Source organism: Plecotus auritus (genome assembly GCF_963455305.1).
Source record: "Plecotus auritus genome assembly, chromosome: 3".
Taxonomy (NCBI): Eukaryota; Metazoa; Chordata; class Mammalia; order Chiroptera; family Vespertilionidae; genus Plecotus; species Plecotus auritus.
This window is the reverse complement of record NC_137772.1, coordinates 127,092,085-127,116,189: the sequence shown is the minus strand read 5'-3', so window position 1 is coordinate 127,116,189 and position 24,105 is coordinate 127,092,085. Positions and strand designations below refer to the sequence as shown.

General features: G+C 40.3%; 1 protein-coding gene across 4 annotated transcripts in view; it reads left to right on the top strand.

Moving 5' to 3' along the window:
* The window catches only part of CDK8 (cyclin dependent kinase 8), a gene marked incomplete at its 3' end in the record, with an annotated part of 181,582 nt that overhangs the window by 87,799 nt on the left and 69,678 nt on the right, over window positions 1-24,105 (top strand). For all 4 annotated transcript variants that reach the window (XM_080659948.1, XM_080659949.1, XM_080659947.1 and 1 more), the window contains exons 3-4: window positions 5,438-5,548; window positions 13,514-13,654. In XM_080659948.1, the coding sequence (XP_080516074.1) occupies window positions 5,438-5,548; window positions 13,514-13,654 (252 nt within the window). The remainder of the gene's footprint in view (window positions 1-5,437; window positions 5,549-13,513; window positions 13,655-24,105) is intronic.

Here is a 24,105-nt window from a genome sequence, read left to right as displayed (position 1 = left end):
CAGCCATTTCACTTCTAGGCATATACCTAAAGCATTCAAAGTAGTGGACTCAGGTACCTGTATACCAATGTTAACAGCAGCATTATTCAGAGTAGCCAAAAACATGGAAACAACTCATGTTCATCAGCAGATGAATAGATAAACAAAATGTGGTGTAAAGCTACATAGGAGTGTATTCAGCCATAAAAAGGAATGAAATTCTGACACATGCTACAACATGGATAAACGTTAACGATATTATGCTAAGTGAAATAAACCAGGCACAAAAAGGACAGATACTGTATAATTCTACTTACATAAGGTACCTAGAATAGGCAAGTTCATGGAAACAGAAAGTATAGAGGTTAACAACGGCTGAGAGGTAGAGGGAAATGGGGATTTCTTGTTTAATGGATACCAAGTTTCTGTTTAGGATAATGAAAAATTTCTAAAATGGAGAATAGGGATGGTTGCATAACATTGAGAATGAACTTAATACTAATGAATTGTACACTTAAAATTGTTAAAATGATAATTTTTTATTATAAAATTTTACCACAATAAAATCTACACTAATAAAAGAGAAACATGCAAATTAACCATCACTCCACTACGCCAAGCTACACCCACCAGCCAATCAGGAGCTAGTATGCAAATTAACCTAACCAAGATGGCAGCTGGCCACAGAGCTAGAGCAAGCAGGAGGCTTGGGTTGCCCCCGGCAATGGAGGAAGCCAAGATTCCCCGCCCGTCCTGGCCAGTCCTGGCCTCCACTCAAGGCTACAAAGTTTCAATTATAGAAGATGAATAAATCCCAGATACCAGGGCCTCCGCTTGGGTCGCTGGAAGGTGTGGCCGGCCTGCAAACCATCACAGGCCCCTCGCCTAGGCCACCCCATGCCCCAAGGGAACCCCCACCCTGATCTGGGACACCCTTCAGGGCAAACCAGCCGGCCTCCACCTGTGGACCAGGCCTCTATCCTAGCTAATAAAAGAGTAATATGCAAATTGACCATCACTCCAACACACAAGATGGCTGCCCCCATGTGGACACAGATGGCCGCCACAAGATGGCCAGCAGGGGAGGGCAGTTGGGAGGGACCAGGCCTGCAAGGGAGGGCAGTTGGGGGCAATCAAGACTGCAGGGGAGGGCAGTTAGGGGTAACCGGGCCAGCAGAGGAGGGAAGTTGGGGGCGACCGGGCCTGCAGGGAAGGGCAGTTGGGGGGGGACCCAGGCCTGCAGGGGAGAGCAGTTTTGGGGGACCAGGCCTGCAGGGGAGGGCAGTTAGGGGCAATCAGGCTGGCATGGGAGCAGTTAGGCATCAATCAGGCTGGCAGGGGAGTGGTTAGGGCAGGGGTGGGCAATCTTTTTGACTTGAGGGCCACATTGGGTTCTTAAACTGGACCGGAGGGCTGGAACAAAAGCATGGATGGAGTGTTTGTGTGAACTAATATAAATTCAAAGTAAAGGAGCGGAGGGGAGAGCAAGAGAACCGGATAGAACAGCTGGATCCGGCCCGCGGGCCGTAGTTTGCCCACGGCTGGGTTAGGGGTTGATCAGGCTGGCAAGCAGAAGTGGTTAGGGGCAATCAGGATGGCAGGCAGGCGAACAGTTTGGAGCCAGTAGTCCTGGATTGTCAGAGGGATGTCAGACTGCCCGTTTAGGATCGGGCCTAAACGGGCAGTCGAACATCCCTCTCAGGGTCCCTGATTGGAGAGGGTGCAGGCTGGGCTGAGGGACAACCTCCCTCCCCACCCATGCACGAATTTCGTGCACTGGGTCTCTAGTATTAAAATAAAACAAAGTTAAAAACCAACTAGGGAGGAGGATCAACATAGTGGTGTAGGTAAACACAGTACTCACTTCCTCCCACAACCACCTCAAAATTACAACTAAACTACACAACAGCCATCATTAAGAACTGTTTTAAATCTGATGGAATGGAAGTCCTACAACTAGAGAATTAAAGAAGAAGCCACATTGAGACTAGTAAGAGTGGCAGAGGCACATAACGGGCTGCTTCGACACCAACTTGTAGTGTTTGTTTAATTGGGAGGGATGTTGGCTGTGGAGGTACCCATGAGGAGCAAGGAGTCCCAAGCCACATCAGAAGCCTCAGCCCAGGGTTCCAGTGCTGGGAAGAGAAGTACCCATAACTTCAGGCTGTAAAATCCCGCAGAGATTGTGGCTGAGTGACACTGAAGGTGGCTGGAGTCCCAGGCATTTCCTATTAAAGGGCTGCTGCACAGACTTATTCAGACTCACTCTCTCTGAGCTCCAGTGTTGGGGCAGCAGCCTGAAAGGATCCAGGGATATGCAAGGAGGAACTAAATTGTCTGGCATCAGGGCAAGAACTGGGGGCAGCTTTCTCCCAGACAGAAGTGCTGGCAGAGGTAATTGTTCCTTTGCTGAGACCTCCCAGTCACAGTGCCAGCAGGCAGTCACCATATCTGAGTCTCCATCAACCTGGCCCAGACTGCTCATACTAGTGATTCCCTGCGACCCTGCCAAACCCAATTTGCAGCCGCACTGAAGTTGTTTGCAGTGGCTTTTCCATATGAATGGCCTGTCCTAGTTCAGGCTACAGACTTTCCTAAAATCTCTCAAATAAGCAGGAGCTGGCCTCAGCGTACCCCATACTTGTTGTTAAGTGGCCCTAGGCCTGACACTAGCAACCGGCTGCACAGCTTGGCCTCTCCTGGGCACATTCAAGCGCAACACAAGTAGCAGATCACTCTAGCTTGTGCCAGGTGGCTTCAGGCAGGGCACAGGCAGTAGCTGATTTTGAACCTTCCATGAGGCTCCAGAGTCAGTACACCTGGTGCTCAGCTTCAGACTACACCAGATTACAACCCTACCACGCCAGATTACAGCCCTACCACATCCATGAGCAACGCACTCAAGGGGCTGACTAGTGAGCACCAAAAAGTTCCGCTCCCTAGGGGTGTCTTCTGCATAGCATCTCTTCCTCTATAGTCACAGCTGGTTCACATAGCTCGTTTGCCTGGGGGTCAGTCCCTCATAATGACAAGATCAGCAATGAAGGCTCAAGTACAACGGGACAGTGCACACAGCCCACATAGAGGCACACTTACAGTGCCCAGCTGAGCCACTGGGCCCTACAGAACAACTAGTACACGAGGCCATTCTACCAATTCCAGGAGAAATAGCAGCTCTACTGAATACACAGAAACAAACACAAGGAAGCAGCCAAATTGTGGAGACAAAGGAACATGTCACAAATGAAAGAACAAGAAGTCTCCAGAAAAAGAACCAAATGAAATGGAAGTAAGCAAACTACAGAGTTCCAAACAATGGTTAAAAGGATGCTCAAGGAACTTAAGGAGATCTTCAAGGAACTTAGTGAGAACATAAAAGACATGAAAAAGGATCAGTCAGAAATGAAGGATACACTAACTGAAATGAAGATAAATTTTATGATCAACTGAAAAATAAACCTGCTGCTGGACCAGCATGGTTCAGTGGTTGAGCATTGACCTATGAATCAGGAGGTCATGGTTTGATTCCCAGTCAGGGCACATGCCCGGTTGCAGGCTCCAGTGTGGAGCCATGCAGGAGGTAGCCGATCAATGATTCTCTCTCATCATTGATGGTTCTATCTCTCCCTCTCCCTTCCTCTCTGAAATCAATAAAAATATATTTTTAAAAATTAGCCTGCTCTCTCGCCAGCATGGTTCAATGGTTGAATGTTGACGTATGAACCAGCAGGTCATGGTTTGATTCCCAGTGAGTGCACATGCCCGGGTTGTAGCTCAATCCCTAGTAGGGGGAGTGCAGCCAATCAATGATTCTCTCTCATCATTAATGTTTTTCTCTTTCCCTCTCCCCTTGTCTCTGAAATCAATAAAAAATATATTTGAAAAGTTAGCCTTGTAAATGTGGTCAAACATTAAATTAACTCATCCATAGTGCCTTTGACAGGGTGAGACCAAATGATTTTGCCAGTCTTATCCAGCCCACAGGCCATACGTTCCCCAACCCTGCTTTAAGGGATCATTTCTAAGGGAAAGCCCTCAGGTGCAGCCTTGCCTAGCCTTCTCTATTGCCAGCATATTCTTAATTGCCTATCTCATTCCAGCTCCATCTGCTATTTTGGGGCTCAGAAGCAGCATAAACAAACAAACAAACAAACAAACAAAAAATAGCTTTACAGGGAATCAACAGTAAAATAGAGGATGCCAAGAAACAAATCAGTGATTTGGAATATAAAGAAGTAAAAAACACCCAATCAGAAGAGCAAAAAGAAAAAAAGATTCCAAAAATATGAAGATAGTGTAAGGAGCCTCTGGGACAATTTCAAGTGTACCAACATTCGCATCATGGGGGTGCCAGAAGGAGAATAGACAGCAAGATATTGAAGAATAATGACAGAAAACTTCCCCTACCTGGTCAAAGAAACAGATATACAAGTCCAGAAAGCACAGAGTCCCAAATTAGAGGAACCCAAAGAGGCCCACACCAAGACACATCATAATTAAAATGCAAAATGTTTTAAACAAAAAGAGAACCTTAAAAGTAGCAAGAGAAAAGCAGTTAGTTACCTACAAGGGAGCACCCATACACTTGTCAGCTAGTTTCTCAACAGAACCTTTGCCAGCCAGAAGGGATTGGCAAGAAATATTCAAAGTAATGAAAAGCAAGGATTTATATCTGAGATTACTCTACCCAGCAAAGCTATCATTTAGAATTGAAGGTCAGATAAAGAGCTTCACAGAAAAGAAGAAGCTAATGGAGTTCGTCACCACCAACCCAGTATTACATGAAATGTGAGTCTTCTTTAAGAAGAAGAAAAAGATAAAAATATGGGCAATAAATACATATCTATCAGTAATTGAATGTAAAAGTAAAAATAAGCAAACAAGAATCTAATTAACAAAATAAACTGGTGAATAAAATAGAACCAGAGGCATGGAAACTTGAAACAAACTGACGAATCTCAGAGGGAAAGGGGGAGGGCAGGGCAGGAAGAGATTAACCAGAGAACTTATATGCATAAATGCATTACCCATGGACACAGACAACAGGGTGGTCTGGGGCAGGGTGGGATTTCGGTGAAGGAGAGCAATGGAGGGGAAAGGGGGGAACATCTGTAATACTCTCAACAATAAAGATTTTTTTAAAAAACAGCTAAACCATCAATTGCCAACCAGTGGTTCCCAGACCACTGGTGGTCCGTGAGGTCCGAAAGGTTGGTGACCGCTGAACTAAATAACAAGGTAGATTTATTCTGATAATATCTTTTCCCCAAAGATTTTTTCTCATTTATTACTGAAGCACCTTGTATGGACATGTAAAATTGTGTGGGGACTTACTAGATTTTTAGGATTGAAAACTATTAGATTTTAGGATTGGGTTTGTATTGCCTTTGATTTACAAATTGTGTTTTCAAACATTTTTATGGCCAAGATTTTTAAATGGATTTCCTTTGTTTTGCAGTTACTTCGAGAGCTTAAGCATCCAAATGTCATCTCTCTTCAAAAGGTGTTTCTGTCTCATGCAGACAGGAAAGTATGGCTTCTGTTTGACTACGCTGAACATGACCTCTGGGTAAGGTGAATTGCTGGTAGACATAGGGTCACTAGTTTCAATCAGGGGTAATAAGAGTGACTAAAAACATTTCAAAATAGAAGTAACCTCATAAAATGTAGTTTATATAGTGCCAAGTCTAGAATATTTTGCTTTGTGTCACATTTTGATTTTTCTAGTTTGACCTTTGTAACATATTACAGAAAAAAATAGAATCTGAAGAGTATAAACAGCTATTCAATATTGTTGCCTAGCTATACATTTTTGATAAAAATTAAAAAATCTGTATAAACTTTTGTTATAAAATTTAAAAGCAGCATATTTCCTTTTTATTCTGTAGTGTGAAGGAATATAAAATGAGAAGGTGGTCTCCTCATGTAGAGAGACAAATATGTTATATTTGGAAGACTAGACAGATCTGGTGGTTCTGTTGTCAAGTGCCATTAGGCAAGTCTCTTAATGGCTGTGAAGCTGTAGTTTCTCCCATCTGTAAAATATAATACATTTCTTGCCTTTTTTTACAGGATATTTTGAAGCATAATTTTGCATTCAAAAAGCTTTATAAACTAAGTATATGATACAAATGTATGAAACTATTATTAATCATAATTTGAATATCATTCACAATTAATAATCAGTGTTCTAATGTATTTTCTATTTTCATTATCAGAAATTCAAAATTGTACTTAGTAGAATTGGGCATATTCTATAAGAAGAATTCTTTGTGGCAGAGAGCTCTACTACAAAATTAGGTCAGAATGAAAGTAGATTAGATTGTGGCTTTTAGTTATTTAGTGTTTGTCTGACCTATAATGAGAAAATTTTAGATATCTAGACTCAAACATTTGAAGATTCTTGAAGTCAAGTAATTGAACTTTATCAGTTTAGCTTATATAATGAAAAAAATGATGCTATATTGATAAAAATTATTATAAACTAAGAATTTAAATATACTTTGTCCAGCTGAAATACAAACAACTGCCTCAGTATTTTGTATTTACTAAAAAGATTGTTTTAAAAATATTTATTTATAAGAATCTTGAATATCTAAAAATTGATTGACTCCTTTGTTAAATATAATAATTACATTTTTTAAAAATCTAAACTTATATGCATATATAAACAACCCATGGACACAGATAATAATGGGGTGAAGGTCTGGGGAGGGGGAAGAAACAGGGTTGAGGGGGCCATTGAGGGGGGAAAAGGGGACATCTGTAATACTTTCAACAATAAAGATAAATTAAAATATAAAATAAAGTAAAATACCATATTGGAGATAAGATTTTTGGATATCCTATATATAAAAACCCAGGCTCCATAACGACTGCCCAAAGGCTCGACTGAACACCGGAAGTCAGTCTTGCAGTCCCAGCACTGACTGCCAAGAGGGCAGCGGATCAGGCCTGGAGCGAGGCCAGGAGAGAGAGGCAGGGTCTGATCCACAGCCTCCATGGCAGCTCTTGATTAGCCATTGCCTCTCTCTTTCTCTCTGGGCTTTGCCAGTAGCTGTGCCTCCCTTTATCTTTCTCTCCAGGCCTCCACGGGGGCTGCTGATCAGCCCCGCCTTTTTGATCAGGCCCAGAGATAGGCCCGGAGATGCTGACTGGCATAGAAACCAACCAATCAGAACCAAATCTGGGCGAACTGTGAGGAGCCAATGGCTGCCTAGGATGTGGAGCTTTTGACACTGACTGGCATAGAAACCGACCAAACAGAACCAAATCTGGGTGAAGTGCGAGGAGCCAATGGCTGCCTAGGAGGCAGAGCTTTTGACGCTGACTGCCATAGATCAGGCCGGCAGGAAAGGGCTGTTGGGGGCGAGATCAGGCCAGCAGGGGAGGGCAGTTGGGGGCAATCAGGCGGGCAGGTGATCAGGCAGGCTGAGGCAGTGGGGGCGAGATCAGGCTGGCAGGGGAGGGCAGTTGGGGGCAAGATCAGGCCAGCAGGGGAGGTACATTGGGGATAAGATCAAGCCAGCCAGGGAGGGCAATTGGGGGCAACCAGGTCAGCAGGGTAGGGTAGTTGGGGGCGAGATCAGGCTGGCAGGGCAGTTAGCGGTGATCAGGTAGGCAGAAGCAGTTGGGGGTGAGATCAGGCAGGCAGGCAGAGGCAGTTAGGGGCGATCAGGCAGGCAGGCAGGTAAGCGGTTAGGAGCCAGCGGTCCCAGATTGCAAGAGGGATGTCTGACTGCCTGGTTAGGCCCAAAACCTATGGGATCAAGCCTAAACCGGCAGTTGGAAATCCCCCAAGGGATCCCCGATTGGAGAGGGTGACGGCTGGGCTGAGGGAACCTCCTCTCCTCTTCCCACTCGTGCACGAATTTTGTGCACCAGGCCACTAGTACATATATAACATCATTGGAGGCACACTCAGACCTTATCAATTTTAGTAAAAATTGGAGTAATTTAGCTGCCAAAGTAAAAAATTTCAAATACCTGGTTTAAGTATACCTTCCTTATTGTCAAGAAATCAGAATCTATAAGGTGTAATTTACACTCAGTACAAATATTTTAGTCTTGGGGGACAAAAGGGGAGCAGCTACAGTTGGGAAAATAGTTTTCTGCTGCACGTTTTCTTCTGTATCTAAACCTTTCTTATTGGTTCATGATGATTCTAGGGGAATTCTATATTCTGTGTGTAGGAGAGATAAACGTTTTGATTTCGAGGAAGAAGAAATGAACCAGCACTTTATGTCTGTTTAAGAGCCCGGAAACACGCATCTCCTATAATTCCTGCTGCAGCCGGAAAAGCTAAAATTTAACAATAACATCAACACCCAAAGTGATGAGAAGACCATTAGGCACATGCATTTGAGTTTAGCATATTTGCTTTGCAAAACTCACCTTCCACTTTCCGAGTTGCTTGATGAACAACATATTTCATCTATTAAATTTACCTTGAGCTAATTTTTAAAAATCGCACAATTTTTTTTCACGAATTCAATGATTACTATTTTCTCATTGTTTTATTGCCAATTAAGATTTAAGTAAGCTTCCTTCAGAAGCATTTCCTGGGGAAACCAGGAAGGTTCGAACGAAGTTGGTAAGGACAGGGCAGCTGTTCACAACTTAACCAGACATGGGAGAGGAGTTTAAATGTGCTAAAAGCTGGGATCTGAAAAAGTTTGGATTAATTCATTCTCTTCTCAATTTGACCCCTACTTGGTAATAGAACTCATGTCTAGTCCCTTTTCTCTCAGAGACTTTGTCTCTCTTTCCTGCAAATTCACAGTTGTGATTGGGCCTAAACCAGCAGTCACACATCCCCCAAGGGGTCCCCGATTGGAGAGGGTGCAGTCTGGGCTGAGGGAACCATTCCCTCTGTGCAAGAATTTCGTGCACCGGGCCACTAGTGTATATTATGAAAATGTGTAACGGAATAGGCAAAATAATTTTGAAATATACTCGCAAAACTTATATCCTGATCAGTTATGTGTAAAGAAAAAAAAAAGATAAAAAATCTGAACAATAAAATGGCAATAAATACATATCTATCAGCAATTGACTCTAAAAATAAAAATAAATGAACAAGGAATCTAATAACAAAATAAACTGATGAATAAAATAGAACCAGAAGTATGGAAACATGGAACAGACTGACACATCTCAGAGGGAAGGGGGAAGGGGAGGGCAGGAAGAGATTAACCAAAGAACCTATATGCATACTTGCATTACCCATGGACACAGACAACATGGTGGTGAAGGCTTGGAGAGGGTGGAATCTGGGCGGGAGGGGCAATGGGAGAAAAAGTGGGACCTGATTACAATTTAAAAAACAAATAAACAAGATCCCGTACATATTACATTTATTCGTTAAATATTGCTTCACTACTGTGAATTATATATTTTTTTCTGATATTTAAAAGTAATAAGGTCTTTAAACACTTCATTTTGTTTTGCATGCTGATCTGTATTTGCTGAGTTCATTATAGCAGTGCATTTATTGAGATAAATAAAGATACAGGGCTTGGCAAAATTAGATTTACAATTGTTTGCATGGAAAATAATACAATGGTTAATGAATAATAATACCAGAATAATATCTGTTTCAATAATGATACAAGAACACAATGTGTGTTTCTCATAATCATAACTGTAAACCTACTTTGCCACAGCCTATATATATATTGATATGTAAAGGATTATAATATCCTGGCTCACTTTCAGAAATCTTCAAAATAATTCACATTTTTCATTCAGCTATTCTATATAATAAAAGCCTAATATGCTAATTGTCCAGTCGTCCAGTCGTCCATTCAAGCAGTCAAAGCATAATATGCTAATGATATGCTAAGGCCACTCACTATGATGTGCACTGACCACCAGGGGCAGACAGTCGACTGTTTGACCAGTTGCTATGATGTACACTGACCACTAGGGGACAGATGCTCCAACCAGTAGGTTAGCTTGCTGCTGGGGTCCGACCGATCAGGACTGAGTGAAATGGGCCGGACATGCCCTGGAGCCCCCTCCCACAGTCCCTTCCTGGCTGGCCAACCTTCCGCATTCTTCCCTGGCCCCAATCGTGCAGCGGTGGGGTCCCTGGGCCTGGCCTGTGCCCTCTCGCAATCTGGGACCCCTCGAGGGATGTCAGAGAACGGGTTTCGGCCCAATCCCACAGGCCAGACCAAGGGACCCCACTGCTGCATGAATTCGTGCACTGGGCTTCTAGTAAATTATACTTGTAAATACTAAATTTTGAAGTAAAACAAGCACAAATTCCATAAAAACTGTTCCAAGTAAACTCACCTTCCAAAATAGTAAAATAGTTTCAAACTCTTTTGCTGATTTTCAGAATTAGCTTTATTTATACAATTTTAACTTTAACAGATTTCAGAAATTGAAACTTATCTGGGTTTTATATGCTTTCAGAATTTTTTTTTTTAAATTGATTCAAGAGAGGAAAGGAGAGGGAGAGCAAGATAGAAACATTAGTGATGAGAGAGAATCATTGATCGGCTGCCTCCTACATGCCCCACACTGGGAATAGAGCCTGCATGTGCCCTTGATCAGAATTGAACCTATGACCCTTCATTACACAGGCTGATGCTCTATCCACTGAGCCAAACCATCTAGGGCCATGGTCAGCAAATGGCGGCTCACGAGCCACATGCAGCTCTTTGGCCCCTTGAGTGTGGCTCTTCCACAAAATACCACGGTCTGGGCAAGTCTATTTTGAAGAAGTGGCATTAGAAGAAGTTTAAGTTTAAAAAATTTGGCTCTCAAAAGAAATTTCAATCGTTGTACTGTTGATATTTGGCTCTGTTGACTAATGAGTTTGCCGACCACTGACCTAGGGCTATATGCTTTTAGATTTTTAAGAAATAGTTTCACTCCTTGTAGATTTTAATTTTCCATACTAAATGTGATATGATTCAAATTGTTTTTATAAGTTATCTGGAGATAATTATTTCAAACAGAGAATTAGATACATGAAATTATTGTTGTTCATGCTGGTTGTAAAGATTTTTCTTTTATTGTTAGCTTCTGTTCTTTTTAAAGATATCTAATCTAATCAAATTGGGGTTCTTTTAATACAAATTCGGTAAATCAGGTGGTCAACATCGAGTTGAACACTACATCCTCAAGCCTAACGTGAAATCAAATGTAATTCCAATTTATGAGAAGACTAGAGGCTTGATGCATGAAATTCGTGCAAGAGTAGGCCTTTGCAGCTGCAGCTGCCTGGAACCCTCCCTTGCAGCCGCGGTGGCTACCTTGATCCCGCGGCTGCAGCCCCGGCTTTGTCCGGGAGGGACGTCCGAAAGGACATCCGGTCTAATTAGCATATTACACTTTCATTATAGATTTACAGGCTAGTTTATAAACATGACTTGTAGTAAAACATAGTTGAGCATAGAAGATAATGGTTGGTATTCACTGTGATTTCTAGAATGCTGGTACATAATATTTCACTTTACATGAAGGTATAATTATCATACTTCCACAAATTATACTGTATGTAATGTTGCCAAATGTGTATAGATAGTCAACATTGGCTTTATCATCTTCTTATTAATACTCTTTGAAGACAGATAAGTACTTTTAATGTTCATTTTAATGAAAACCAAATGACAATTGAGTTTACTAAAACGTTTGTTTTGTTTTCTTCTTTTAATTAGAATATTTTAATGAATGAGCTGGAATGTAAGACAGCAGAGGGTAACCAAAAAATAGTTATTAAAAGAGTGATTTATAAAATCACTTAAGTGTTGGTGAAATTTCATGGTATGCGTACCTTAAATCTGTTATATAGCCCTGTAATAAAAATAAAGGTAAAAATGTTCACACTGTAAAAATGTTCACACTGTTTTTTTGTAGTTATAAAATATTGGTAAAAAAGTGATTTGTAAAACCCCAGTGAAAGCATTAACTGAAGAAATGTATGTAGCATTAATTGATTATCTTACCTCCCCTCCATATGTGTTTCTTTCATTCTGGCAGGTTTTACATTTTTAAAAGATGATGTATTTTAATTTAATTTTATTAAGCTCTGAGAGCCACTAGCTCATCCTAAACTGAGCAGACTTGATTGCCACATCATTTTTTAGGTGACAAAACATTCTAGATTATTATTTTCTTTGCCTGCTCTTAAATGCTTTGAGAAAAATGATTGAGGAGAAAATTAAAATAATGTAATGCTACTAATAAAATATTGATTAATTATACTACATATGTGGTGAATGATACTTCCCAACAGGTAGTCTTTGATGTCTATTTTATCTTTGGAAGGTAATATGCTTTCACTCATTAAGCACTAGTTATTCCTATATCATAAGAAAACAGGAAATAAAAAAGTGTTACCCTGTAATATTAAATATCTCACTCTTGTTTTAATGATGTTTACTAATTTCAAGCACATGCTTAATTTCCACTCACAAGTCCTGCTCCAGTCTGCTCTTGTGCATATGCACAGTGGTGCACCACAGAGCTGACTGCAGCTGACATCTCTACTTTTTTGCAGTTTAAGAATGCTTTAATTAAAATGAAGAAAGCTGTCAAGAGATTTTGAAATATTGGGTCTTATTTCTGTTGAAATATAGTTATTTATAAAGTGATCATTTTTCTATTTATGAAGTGGTGGTGTGTTTTCCTGGATGTCCACTAATACTTTACCTAGAAAGCTTTGACAGATGGTACAAGACTTTTTTTTTTTATTGGAATTTTTCATATTTCTAAATATTTTCAGTGTGAACTGATCATTTACATGTTATTTCTTCATGCTGTATATTTTATTGAACTATTTCCCTATTTGCTTTCTTTAACCCATATATCATAAATAGGTATCACATCTATGCCAAAGTATCTCTTGAAATTTTTTCTGTTTTTCTTTTTTTCCTTTTTTTATTACTTACTTATTTTTTAAATTGTTTGAAGTATTCTCCTTTTTTTTTTTTCCCATTGACCTCCCCCCGGCCTCCCCTTCTCCCCAGTACATGCCTTTACCTGCACCCCCCCAGTGTCTTTTGTCCATTGGTTATGCTTATATGCATGTGTACAAGTCCTTCGGTTGATCTCTTACAGCCCCCCGCCCCCCAACCTCCTCTGCCTTCCTGCTGTAGTTTGACAGTCTGTTCAATGCTTCTTTGTCTGTTTTTCTTTTCATTTAGTCACTACAGAAAATAAAAATTGATCCTGTTCTGGAAATTTTTCTATTGGATAATTTGTTTCTATTGGATAATTTGGTTAAATATACTCTAAAAGTAATTTTTATTTATACTTTAAAATAAAATCACATTATTTCCTACTTCTCTATTGTAATCATTTATTTTGTGAGACACTATCTTATGATTAGAAATGAAAATTTAACTCCAGTTATTAGGAAGTTTATAAGTAACTTGTTATTCAGCAGAATGCAAAATTATTTTTTCAATGTATTTGGAAGTCCCTGTGTTTCTTTCTGTGTTAGGAAAATATTATACATCACATTATCGTCCCCTCTTTTCTAAGTGTCTGGTGATGTTTTTCTTTTTTTTTCCCCCAGCATATAATCAAGTTTCACAGAGCTTCTAAAGCAAATAAGAAGCCAGTTCAGTTACCTCGGGGAATGGTGAAGTCACTATTATATCAGATCCTAGATGGGATTCACTACCTGCATGCTAACTGGGTGTTGCATAGAGATTTGGTAAGTTGATATGTAGTTACGTTTAAGCAAGAAAGATGCATTTATATTTGGAGTATTTTCTAGTTATGTCTAGATATCAGTGCTATATAGTCCTGTAAACCTTATAAAAGGGGGTGGGAGTGCTACAATCTTAACATAGCCTCGCATTGAGCTTTTTATATAATGTGTCCTTTTCTGACATAGCTAGCTGTCATCTACTGAAGAAGTGAAAGAGAACACATTTGTTTTCCTAAGCTTTTGTTTTTTCTTAAGTCTGTAAATAAAGAATTCACTTGTTTTCATTGATTATTAAAGGCCGAGCAAACTCTAGAAATTGACATATTTATGAATAACTTGAAAATAAAACTTGGAGCCAACTGCTTGCTAAGTTACCTGTTAGAAGAGGAGATATTAATCCACTATATTAGTAGCACTCTTATGCCACTTAGCCTTTATTAATTAAAATTGAGTACATCATTGAGAAGCCTTGCCATGTTAAGGTGCATTAAATTTTAAGAATTTAAAAACTTCAGAAATTGGATTTTATTTTATGTGGCAGAATAGTTTTTGCCTTTTTTTTTTTTTTTTTTTACCATCTAACATGAAATTGTTTATTAAAACTTAATAGATTTAAGTTATTTAAACCTCAAATTCTCTATTACAAATATAATTACATTGTTGTAATTTTGTTTTTCTTTGTGAAGGTAGCAACTATAGTATGGTTTATAACAGAGCCTTCATTTCAAACAGTTATAAACACAGTGCTGGAAATGATGATTTGAACTCTACTCGTGTGTAGACAGGTGCAGCTGATCGGCACACAGAGGCCTACTGAACCGTTTTGCTCTATATTTAATGCATTTAACTTCTGTCCTTCAAGTCAGATGTTGCAATATCATATTTCATTTACCTTCAATAAATCTGGAAGTACATGTAATGGTAGTTATTTCATCTTCAATTCTCATATCTAGAAAGCATTTAGACTAAGACTGATAACACATCAGAAATTTGGTTGAAAGAATTTTTTCCTCATGCAACCTTTATATTTATTGGAATTAGAATAATCTATTTACAAATAGTAGATTTACATCACAAAAATGAGAAATTCTTTTAGTCTTTATGAAGCTGAAAATTTCTGCTTTTAAGGAGTGGAGTCAGCATAGGGAAAAACTATAACTACTTTTGAGCTACTGACCTTTCTTATGATCTCTAAAAGAATAAAATCTGGGCATAAAGGGCATTTTCCTCCTATAGAGATAATGTTGCATTTTATTGTAAATTATATTTTCATCATGAAAATATGTTTATTAGATGAATACAAACTGATTTTTAAACCAGTCCTAAAGTTTTTATGTTAATGTATAATGTACTTGAACACTTACAGTAGTATTAACTACTAGAGGCCTGGTGCATGAATCTGTGCACCAGTGGGGTCCCTCAGCCTGGCCTCTGGGATCAGGCCGAAACTGGCTCTCTGACATCCCCCGAGGGGTCCCAGATTGCAAGAGAGTGCAGGCCAGGCCGAGGGACCCCACCGGTGCATGATTGGGGCTGGGGAGTGATGCAGGAAGTTGGCCAGACGGGGAGGGACTGCGGGAGGGCTCCAGGGCGTGTCTGGCCCATTTTGCTCAGTCCCAATTGGCTGGACCCCAGCAGGAAGCTAACCTACCGGTCAGAGTGCCTGCCCCTTGCTGGTCAGTGCACGTCATAGCGAGCGGTTGAGTTGCCTTAGCATATCATTTGCATATTATGCTTTGATTGGTTGAATGGATGACCAGACACTTAGCATATTAGGCTTTTATTATATAGGACTAGAGGCTCAGCGCACAAAATTCATGCATGGGTACAGTTCCTAGGCCTGGCCTGTGATCAGGGCCATCTTCCCCAGCTGCCTGCAGCCAGCCCTGGCCCCCTCCGCCACCCACCTCCAGTTCCCCGTTCGCCATTGGTTGATCGGTGCCTGACGGCCAGGGGAAGGGACCGAGAGGTCCGCTTTTCCCGCCCGCTTGCCAGCCCCACCCCTGCCATGGGTGGTCATCAGGCAATCGGAGTCTGCCAGCCAGGGAAAGGGACTAAGAGGTGGTCAGTGTGCCTCATAGTGACTGGTCCAGCGGTCATTTTGGTTATTCTGCCATTAGGATCAATTTGCATATTACCCTTTTATTATATAGGATAGAGGCCTGGTGCACAGGTGGGGGCTGGCTGGCCTACCCTGAAGGGGGCCCCAGATCGGGGTGGGGGGGTCCCGCTGGGGGACAGGGCAAGCCTGGCTGAGGGGCCGTGGGTTGTTTTCAGGCCGACCACGCCCCCGATCAGGATGGGTGTCCCCGCTGGGGGGTGTGGCCAGCCTGGGCAAGGGGCAGCAGACAGTTTGTAGCGTGGCCACGCCCCTATTGTGGTGGGGGGGGGCCTCCATGGGGGTGGGGCCTGCCTGGGCGAGGGGCTGCAGGTAGTTTTCAGGCCGGCCACGCCCCCGGCTTTGTCAGGAAGGACATCCAGAATGTTGTCCGGAAGATGTTGGTCTGTCCGATCTAATTAGCATATTACCCTTTTATTAGTGTAGATAGTAGTAAAAATAATTATGGAGTCTAAATTCTTTTACCTCTCTTTTGGGAATGCTTTCTCTTAATGTGACTTAAACAAGTTTTCTTTGACATAGAAATAGTATAAAACAGGTTATTTAGTCGTCTGTATTGTTAGTGCTGTATCAAGGGTTGGGTGTGATGGGAGCAGTACACCCAAGGTGTAGGCAACAGGAGCATGTACTATCTGTAGATGATTCTAAAATAATAATGAAACAAGCTAAAAGTAGTTTTTAGTATCACCATGTGCTGCCAATTCTGAATAATATCAGTAATAAAATATTTCTATTCAGCTGAGGCAAACCAATCCCACTACTCTATCCCTCTTGATATGCCACTGCCATCTGTTTAGTAATCTCTTAGTCAAAAATATTTTCCAAACTGTAATATATTGTTTGTCTACTGTTGCTTCCTTGATTTCCCTATTTTTCGTAGTGAGATTTCCTGCACTGCCTGTGTATGACTTCTTAGTGCTCTTTCTAAACATCTCACCCTTCTGTGCATATAGGCACACAGAGGCCCACTGAACCATTGTGTCGAGTGATAACCTCTGCCCCTAATCTGCATGTTCATGGTTCAGCTGCCTAATTCTTGAATTATTCTTCAGTTCCTAAAGGAAAGATTCGTTTTCATGTTTTTTGTTTCATACATGAAGTTGAACTTTAACAATTAATATATTTAGTAAAGATTTTGTCACTATTAATCATCACATAGTAGCAGATCAGTAATTGGTGTTTGTCATCCTTGATGGGAAATAGAGATTTAATAGTTCTAGAACCCTTGTTGGGCTGATGGTGGTAATAAGTGCATATTTATGGATGTTTTAAGAAAGATGAGTCAGAAAGGAAACACTATTTATTTTTGTGAGATAATTTAAGAATCCAAACCAAACTTTTTAGTTTTAGAAAAGTAAAATATCTATATATAAGGTGGGGTGGCAGTCCAGAGACCCAAGGGGGAAGAGTTGCAATTGAGTTCAAAGGCAGTCTGCTGCAAGAATTCCTTTTTGCTCAGCGGAGATCAGCCTTTTTCCATTAAGCTGTTCAACTGGCTGGATGAGGTCCACCCATATTATGGAGGGTACAGCTTCACTCAGACCCCCCAGTTTAAAAGTTAATCTTATCCAAGAACTCCTTCACGGAAAACTTCCAGAATAATCTTTGACCAAATATCTGGGCACCACGAGACAGCCAAGTTGACACATAAAATTATCATCTATCTATATAATAAAAACCCAGTGGTCATAATGCCGTAACGACCAAAGACTGGTCACCAGGAGGCTGGTACACAGTGAGGTGCATGCGGGTGGGCAGGGCTGTGTGTGCAGTGAGGCACAAGTGGGTTGGCGGGGTCTTGACTCTGGGTCCCAGATCTTGTGCGATGTCTGGGTCTCGCACAATTTCGCACGCTGGGTCACTAGTATATATATATATAGAAGCCAAGTGACCATTATGACCAAACCACCGGTCAACCAGTCGCTATGATGTGCACTGACCACCAGGGGGCAGACGCTCTATGCAGGAGCTGCCCCCTTGTGGTGGGTGCACTCCCACAGAGGGAGCGCTGCTCAGCCAGAAGCCAGGTTCATGGCTGGCGAGCACAGCTGTGGCAGCAGGAGACTCTCCCGACTCTGCAGCAGCGCTACCAAATGGCAACGGCAGGCGCAATGGTCCAGGATGAGCATGAGCAGCATGGCACCCACCCCCAGCTCGGGCTCCTCCCTGGCCACCTGCTGCTTGGTGCACTGCAGGGCCTAAACCGGCAGTCAGACATTCCCTGAGGGGTCCCAGATTGTGAGAAGGCACAGGCCAGGCTACCCCCACCCATGCACGAATCCATGCACCAGGCCTCTAGTCCTATATAAAGGAGTAAACAGAGGCACCAGTTGAAGTAATGTGGGACAAGTTATTTCAGCTCCCACCACCCCCACAAGTTACTACCTGCTTATATAAAATATGAGTGTTGGGTTATGCACTATGAATAATTTTTATCCTTTTTATCAAAAGGAACTAAGTTTGAAGTGTATTAGACTGATTGGATTGAGTTTGGTGGTTTTCCTGAGTCCAGTCAAATAAAAAGACATGAAGCATCCAAATCATATTTGATAACTTTTTGTGTAAAGGGCCAAGGTTTGACTTAACAGTGGTGTCTGAACACTTCTGAAATGGTAGTCCTCCTGTATTAAGTTAAAGCACATTGGCAGGTGCATGAAAAGTATTCACTTCCAGTGCCTCTGTTGTGACCATTTTGAGGACATCCAGCCAATTCATTCACTGTCTATCTGGCCTCTTTCAGTAGAACTGATTATTTTTTATAAAACTCTATAAATTTAGAAATGGTTTTCTTGTGCAGTTTGTGAAATAAATTTCAAAGTCAGTTAATTTTTCTTTTACTAGGAAAAATTCTGTGATAAATTAAAAATTCAAAAGCACTGTCATATATATGCATGCTAATATTTGTGAATTGAAGTGAAGACTGACAGTAGAGTCTGGCTCCAATTTCCTTTTTTCTTTCATCTTATATTTTTCAGCCATCCCAGAGCTTGTCCTGCCTACTTAAATCCCCTCCTACCTTCATCTCCAGCACTTGATATTTATTCATTTTTTAAAGCTCCACTCCTGCTACCTCATCAATAAAGCTCCCCCAACCCCCTACCCCAGTGGTCGGCAAACTGCGGCTTGCCGCTCTGTTGACTAATGAGTTTGCCGACCACTGGGATAGGGGCTTAATCACAAGGAACAACAACAGCCTGTAATTATTGGAATCGAGACTCTAGGTCAGTGATCGGCAAACTCATTAGTCAACAGAGCGGCAAACCACGGCTCGCGAGCCGCATGTGGCTCGCGAGCTGCAGTTTGCCAACCACTGCCCTACCCAATCACCATATCTGGAAATCTAGAATCCTCTAGCACTTGCTTTGAACTACCCTAGGGGCACTTAATAGTTTTAGTGTTTTTGAATTTTTAATTTATCACAGCATAGTAATATGTTCTCTATTTGATTTTAAGCTCTTGAGGGCAAGGAGTGTTGCTATTAAATATAAAAAGTCATGAATACACTTGCGACCTTAAAGGGGGCCAGTAAATTCTTTAGGAGGGAACAAGCAGAAAGGGCCTAAGACTATCCATATACTGAAAGGGATAAAGCAACGAAGTAATTGAATAGTTGTGGAGAAAGGAACCTGCATTCTTATCCTCTGTTTTGCCCTTTCTCTGTGCTTTAGCTTCTTTGAAGTGAGTGTTAGGAACATATTAAGCATGCTTCCTTAACACACAGCTTCATGGAAGAAAACTGCTTTATAGTTATTGGATTTAATCATTGCTTATTACTTGTGATTTGCTTCATTTATTGGGGACTCCTGGGATTTACTCTGATTTTCTTGTTTAATTGTGTAGCTAGTAAAACATAAAATTGCATCCATAAAATTTAGGCTTGCGGGTAAAACAAAGGTTTTATTGATAATAACTGGTTAAGACAAACTTAAATGAAGTTTGCATTAATTTTGTTAACATTATGAATATTGTGGTTATTCTAGAGTATTTTTACCTAAATAACCAATTGGGTAGTTTTCCTGCTTGACAGTATCTGATTGCAAACAATCCATTAAGTTTCTTAATACTACATTTGCTTAATTTTTATAGTGATTAAGCTTACACAATTTACTGTTTTATTATTTGTAAATAACAAAAAAAGTGGCCCACTCAATTTTACTAAATGGCACAACTGCAAATATCATACCTATTTATATGGATATATTACAAGATGATAATAAAAACATTATGCCATTTAGTTTGCATATTGCTTCAATTCTACTTTTTCATAGATTCTGAATTAGTCTTTCAGAGACTTTATCAGCACAATGCTAGAATCTTTTTAGTCAGATTTCTGACCAATTAAGAATGGTTATTGTAAATAAGCTCATCAAGTTTTTTTTTAAAAAAATAGAGTTTAAGATAATATTTTTGGGTGATCCTGAAAATTAACCAAAAATAGAGAATTATCTGAGTTGTAAATCAGATACATCTCTGCTTTTACATAATTGTTGTGATACATCATTATGTGATTTACATAACTGCTCCCATTTTTATAAATATAATTTACTATCATCCAGAGCAGTGTGTTTCCACAAATAGGACAGATTTAGGGTGGTTTTGTTTAAAAGAATTTTGAATCATGTTATTGGAGACAAGAATTTACCACTTTCTGCCTACATCTGATATAATAATAGAGGCCCAGCATGCATGAGTAGCTTGCTCCCGCTTGCCTCAGCTGGCCACCCCACCCATGGCCACTGGTAGCTCATGCCCCGCCCGCTGCAAGAGCCTCTGCTCATTTGGTGGTCATGGTGTTATGGTGTTACGGCCACGGGCCTTTTATTAATATAGATTGTTAATGGTGAACCTCCCCCCACTTTATTTCTTCGGGCCTTTAAATTTTTACATTAGCAAAAGAGAATACACTGTGTGTAGTCAGAATACCAGGAAATGTGTTTGTTTGTTTTTTCAAAAGAGTTCAGAATTCTCTAAATTATACTCTGAAAAAGCATATATAAAATTAATATTTCAGTTCATCTTTTAAATAATAAACTCAGGCCTGAGAGTATTATATAATCCAGATTTCTGAACATTTGCCAAAGTAATTTAAAGATAGAATGTATTAGGTTTGGTTTTCTGTGACTTCACTTAACCTGTTTTATATAAACCTGTTTTATGTCACTGGTGCCCATGGCCACATACATTTTTCATGAAGTCTTTTCAGTTTGGCAACAATATCACTTTACAACCAAATGAGAAATGATCAAACAAGGGGTAAAAAGTAAGTCTTCTTGGCCCTGCCAGTGTGGCTCAGTGGTTGAGCATCAACCTATAAACCAGGAGGTCATGGTTCGATTCCCAGTCAGGGCACATGCCTGGGTTGCAGGCTTGATTTCCAGTGTAGGGTGTGCAGGAGGCAGGCGATGAATGATTCTCTCATCATTGATGTTTCTATCTCCCTCTCCCTCTCCCTTCCTCTCTGAAAACAATAATATATATATTTTAAAGTAAGTCTTCTTACAGAAATCAGCACAAGCAGCTAGCCATATTTCAAAGTTAGTTCAACATTAAAGTTCAAGATTTTGTGTGTATTTTTATAAATGTTTTTCTAACCAACACAAATTTTAATTTAGATGTAGTAAAGCTAAGTTTTCTCAAGCACAATTAGCTATTACTGGTAAATGCACAATAGTTAATTGAATGAAAGTTTCCTACCCTCAGGATAGCTGGATTTTACTTTTCCTTTATACATATCACTTTTTTATAATTACCTATGTCCATGTTTAATTATTTAATTTATATATAATTTGCCTTCAGATTTATGTCAGCTATAGATACAGTACTCTAAATAGTATATAATCTGAGGATTCTTAACTTTCTGTTCTAAAATAGATGTCTGAATTTAAGATTAGTTCCAACTCTCTGAATTTGCAAATGTTTTCAAATCACAGAAAGTCTTGTAATTCATGTTAGTACAGTTTAAGATGCCTACTTAACAAAAATATAAAAGGTAAACATAGGCTGCTTTAAACATCTGTTAAAATTTTGTTTTTAAACATCTTATGCCATTTGAAGTGAAGATCATATTTTTCCCCATAATTTCATAGACTAATAGACCATGAAGCTGGAAGGCATATTAGAAGTAAGCTGACCATTCCGATTCCTTGCATGATGTGGTAATTAATTCTTGGTAATATCTGCAGAAGATAATCATCCTGTGACTGTTCATCACTACCAGTAGTGGCTAGCGTTCTGCCTTATTAGGATAGACTTCTTTTTACACAGCTGTAAGCCTTAGAAGGTTGAGTCACAATTTTGGTGTTCATGACATTCATCCTTTGGCCTCTCTCTTTTGATTGATCTTCTCTTTATTGTCTTTCCTTTTGTTAACACAAGATGGTAATATCAGATGTTGTCTGGGACTTTCTGGTGAAGAGGAAGAGGGGAATTTGACAATAAAAAGAAGTAGGTGAAAAGTAGGAAGAAGTGACGAATAACAAAAGGAAAAATTAAGAAGAAAAATAAGAAAGGGTTGAATATGGTAAGGAGTAATTAAGGATCTTATGTTTTCTACTCCTGAATAATCACTTTCTATTATCATGAGCCAAAGAGGAAAAATTAAGCCACTATTATAGTTGGCCTGAGATTTGTTTGAATGTTAGTTCCTGTAAAGGCATAAACCATAACAGTTTCACCACTTAATTATGTAACCTTTGGAAGAATTACCTTTCTGTGTTACTTTCCTCATATATAAAAACTAGAGGCTTGGTGCATGAAATTCGTGCACTGGGTGGGGGAGGTCCTTCAGCCTGGCCTGTGCCTTCTCACAGTCTGGGACCCCTCGGGGGATGTCTGCCTGCCAGGGATTGAGCCTAAGCCGGCAGTCAGACATCTCTCTCGCAGTCCAGGACCCCTCATTCCTTACCACCCACCTGCTCACTGCTGCTTGGCGCTGCCACTGCCGCTGCACTTGCCAGCCATGAAGCCAGCTTCTGACTGAGCGAGCACTGACCATCAGCGGGAAGCTCCTGTGTTGAATGTCTGCCCCTTGGTGGTCAGTGCACATCATAGCAACCAGTCATTCCACCGGTTGTTCCACCCTTTGGTTGATTTGCATATTAGGCTCTTATAATATAGGATGGGCCATACCTATATTTTTGTCCTTTAGATAGAGATTCATTTGAAGTATTAGGACTATGTCTGGCACAAAATAAATATTCACTAAGTCCACTTTACTTTCATCATCAGGTTGCCCTAGGAAAATAAGTGCCTTAGGGCAAAGAACTTTATTCATTTTATTTACTGCTATATCTTCAGTACACAGAAGAATATTGTATGTATAATAAAAATTTATTGAATGAAAAATGGATTCTTCTCAGCTCAACCTTCAACACCAATCTCAGATCAAATTACACTAAGACCCTCCCATAACTAAAATTTGAATATAGCACTGTAGGCCATGGGTCCTAATTATCTGACCAGTGTCTTTTCTCAAAGAAGAGTAAACTATAGTGCTTATTTTCAGAAAGAAGAAGATTCAGGAAGTGTAAACCATGAAGGAAAGGGCAAATTTGGCAGAGATTCTGCAGTTCTAGCTCAGTATCCCTGGATCAATCCAATAAATCAAGTGCCAACTAATAGCAAGATTCCAAAATTCTTTGTTGCCAGGACATGGATTTGGATTTTGCAGGTAGATTTCCAGGACTGCTAATTGTACAGGCTCACCTTGATCATTTCATTAATTTCTGTTTACAATAATCTAGTTAAATTAATTACAATAATCTAACAGTTTACACTGTTGAATTTTTTCTTCAAAAATTTTAAAATATATTTTTATTGATTTCAGAAAGGAAGAGACGGGGAGGGAGAATCATTGATAGGCTGCCTACTGCACACCCCCTACTGCAGATTGAGCCTGCAAACCAGGCACCTGCCCTGACCAGGAGTCAACTAACCGTGACCTCCTGGTTCTTGGAAGCTCAACCACTAAGCACACTGGCTGAGCACATTGTTGAAATTTTTTGGGTTCCACGTATTAACTCTGGACTTTGCCTCTCATCATTTCTGTCACTATGATTTTAATCTAGGTCTCTGGATTAATGCAAAACTCTCAAGTGGTCTTCCTGATTTTTAGTCTTAAGTTTTTATGACCTAACTAGTGGCCCAGTGCACGAAATTCGTGCACATTATAAGGGGATTAATTAGAGGAAATAATTTAATATTGCTATTTGCCCTTTCCCTATAATAGAAGTGTCAGAGATGAAAGAAAATTAGTAAAATGTATATGAAAACTCCTCCTGTCAGAGTCTGGGGCACACCATGGGACCCAGAATCAAGTCCCCGCCCACCCACATGC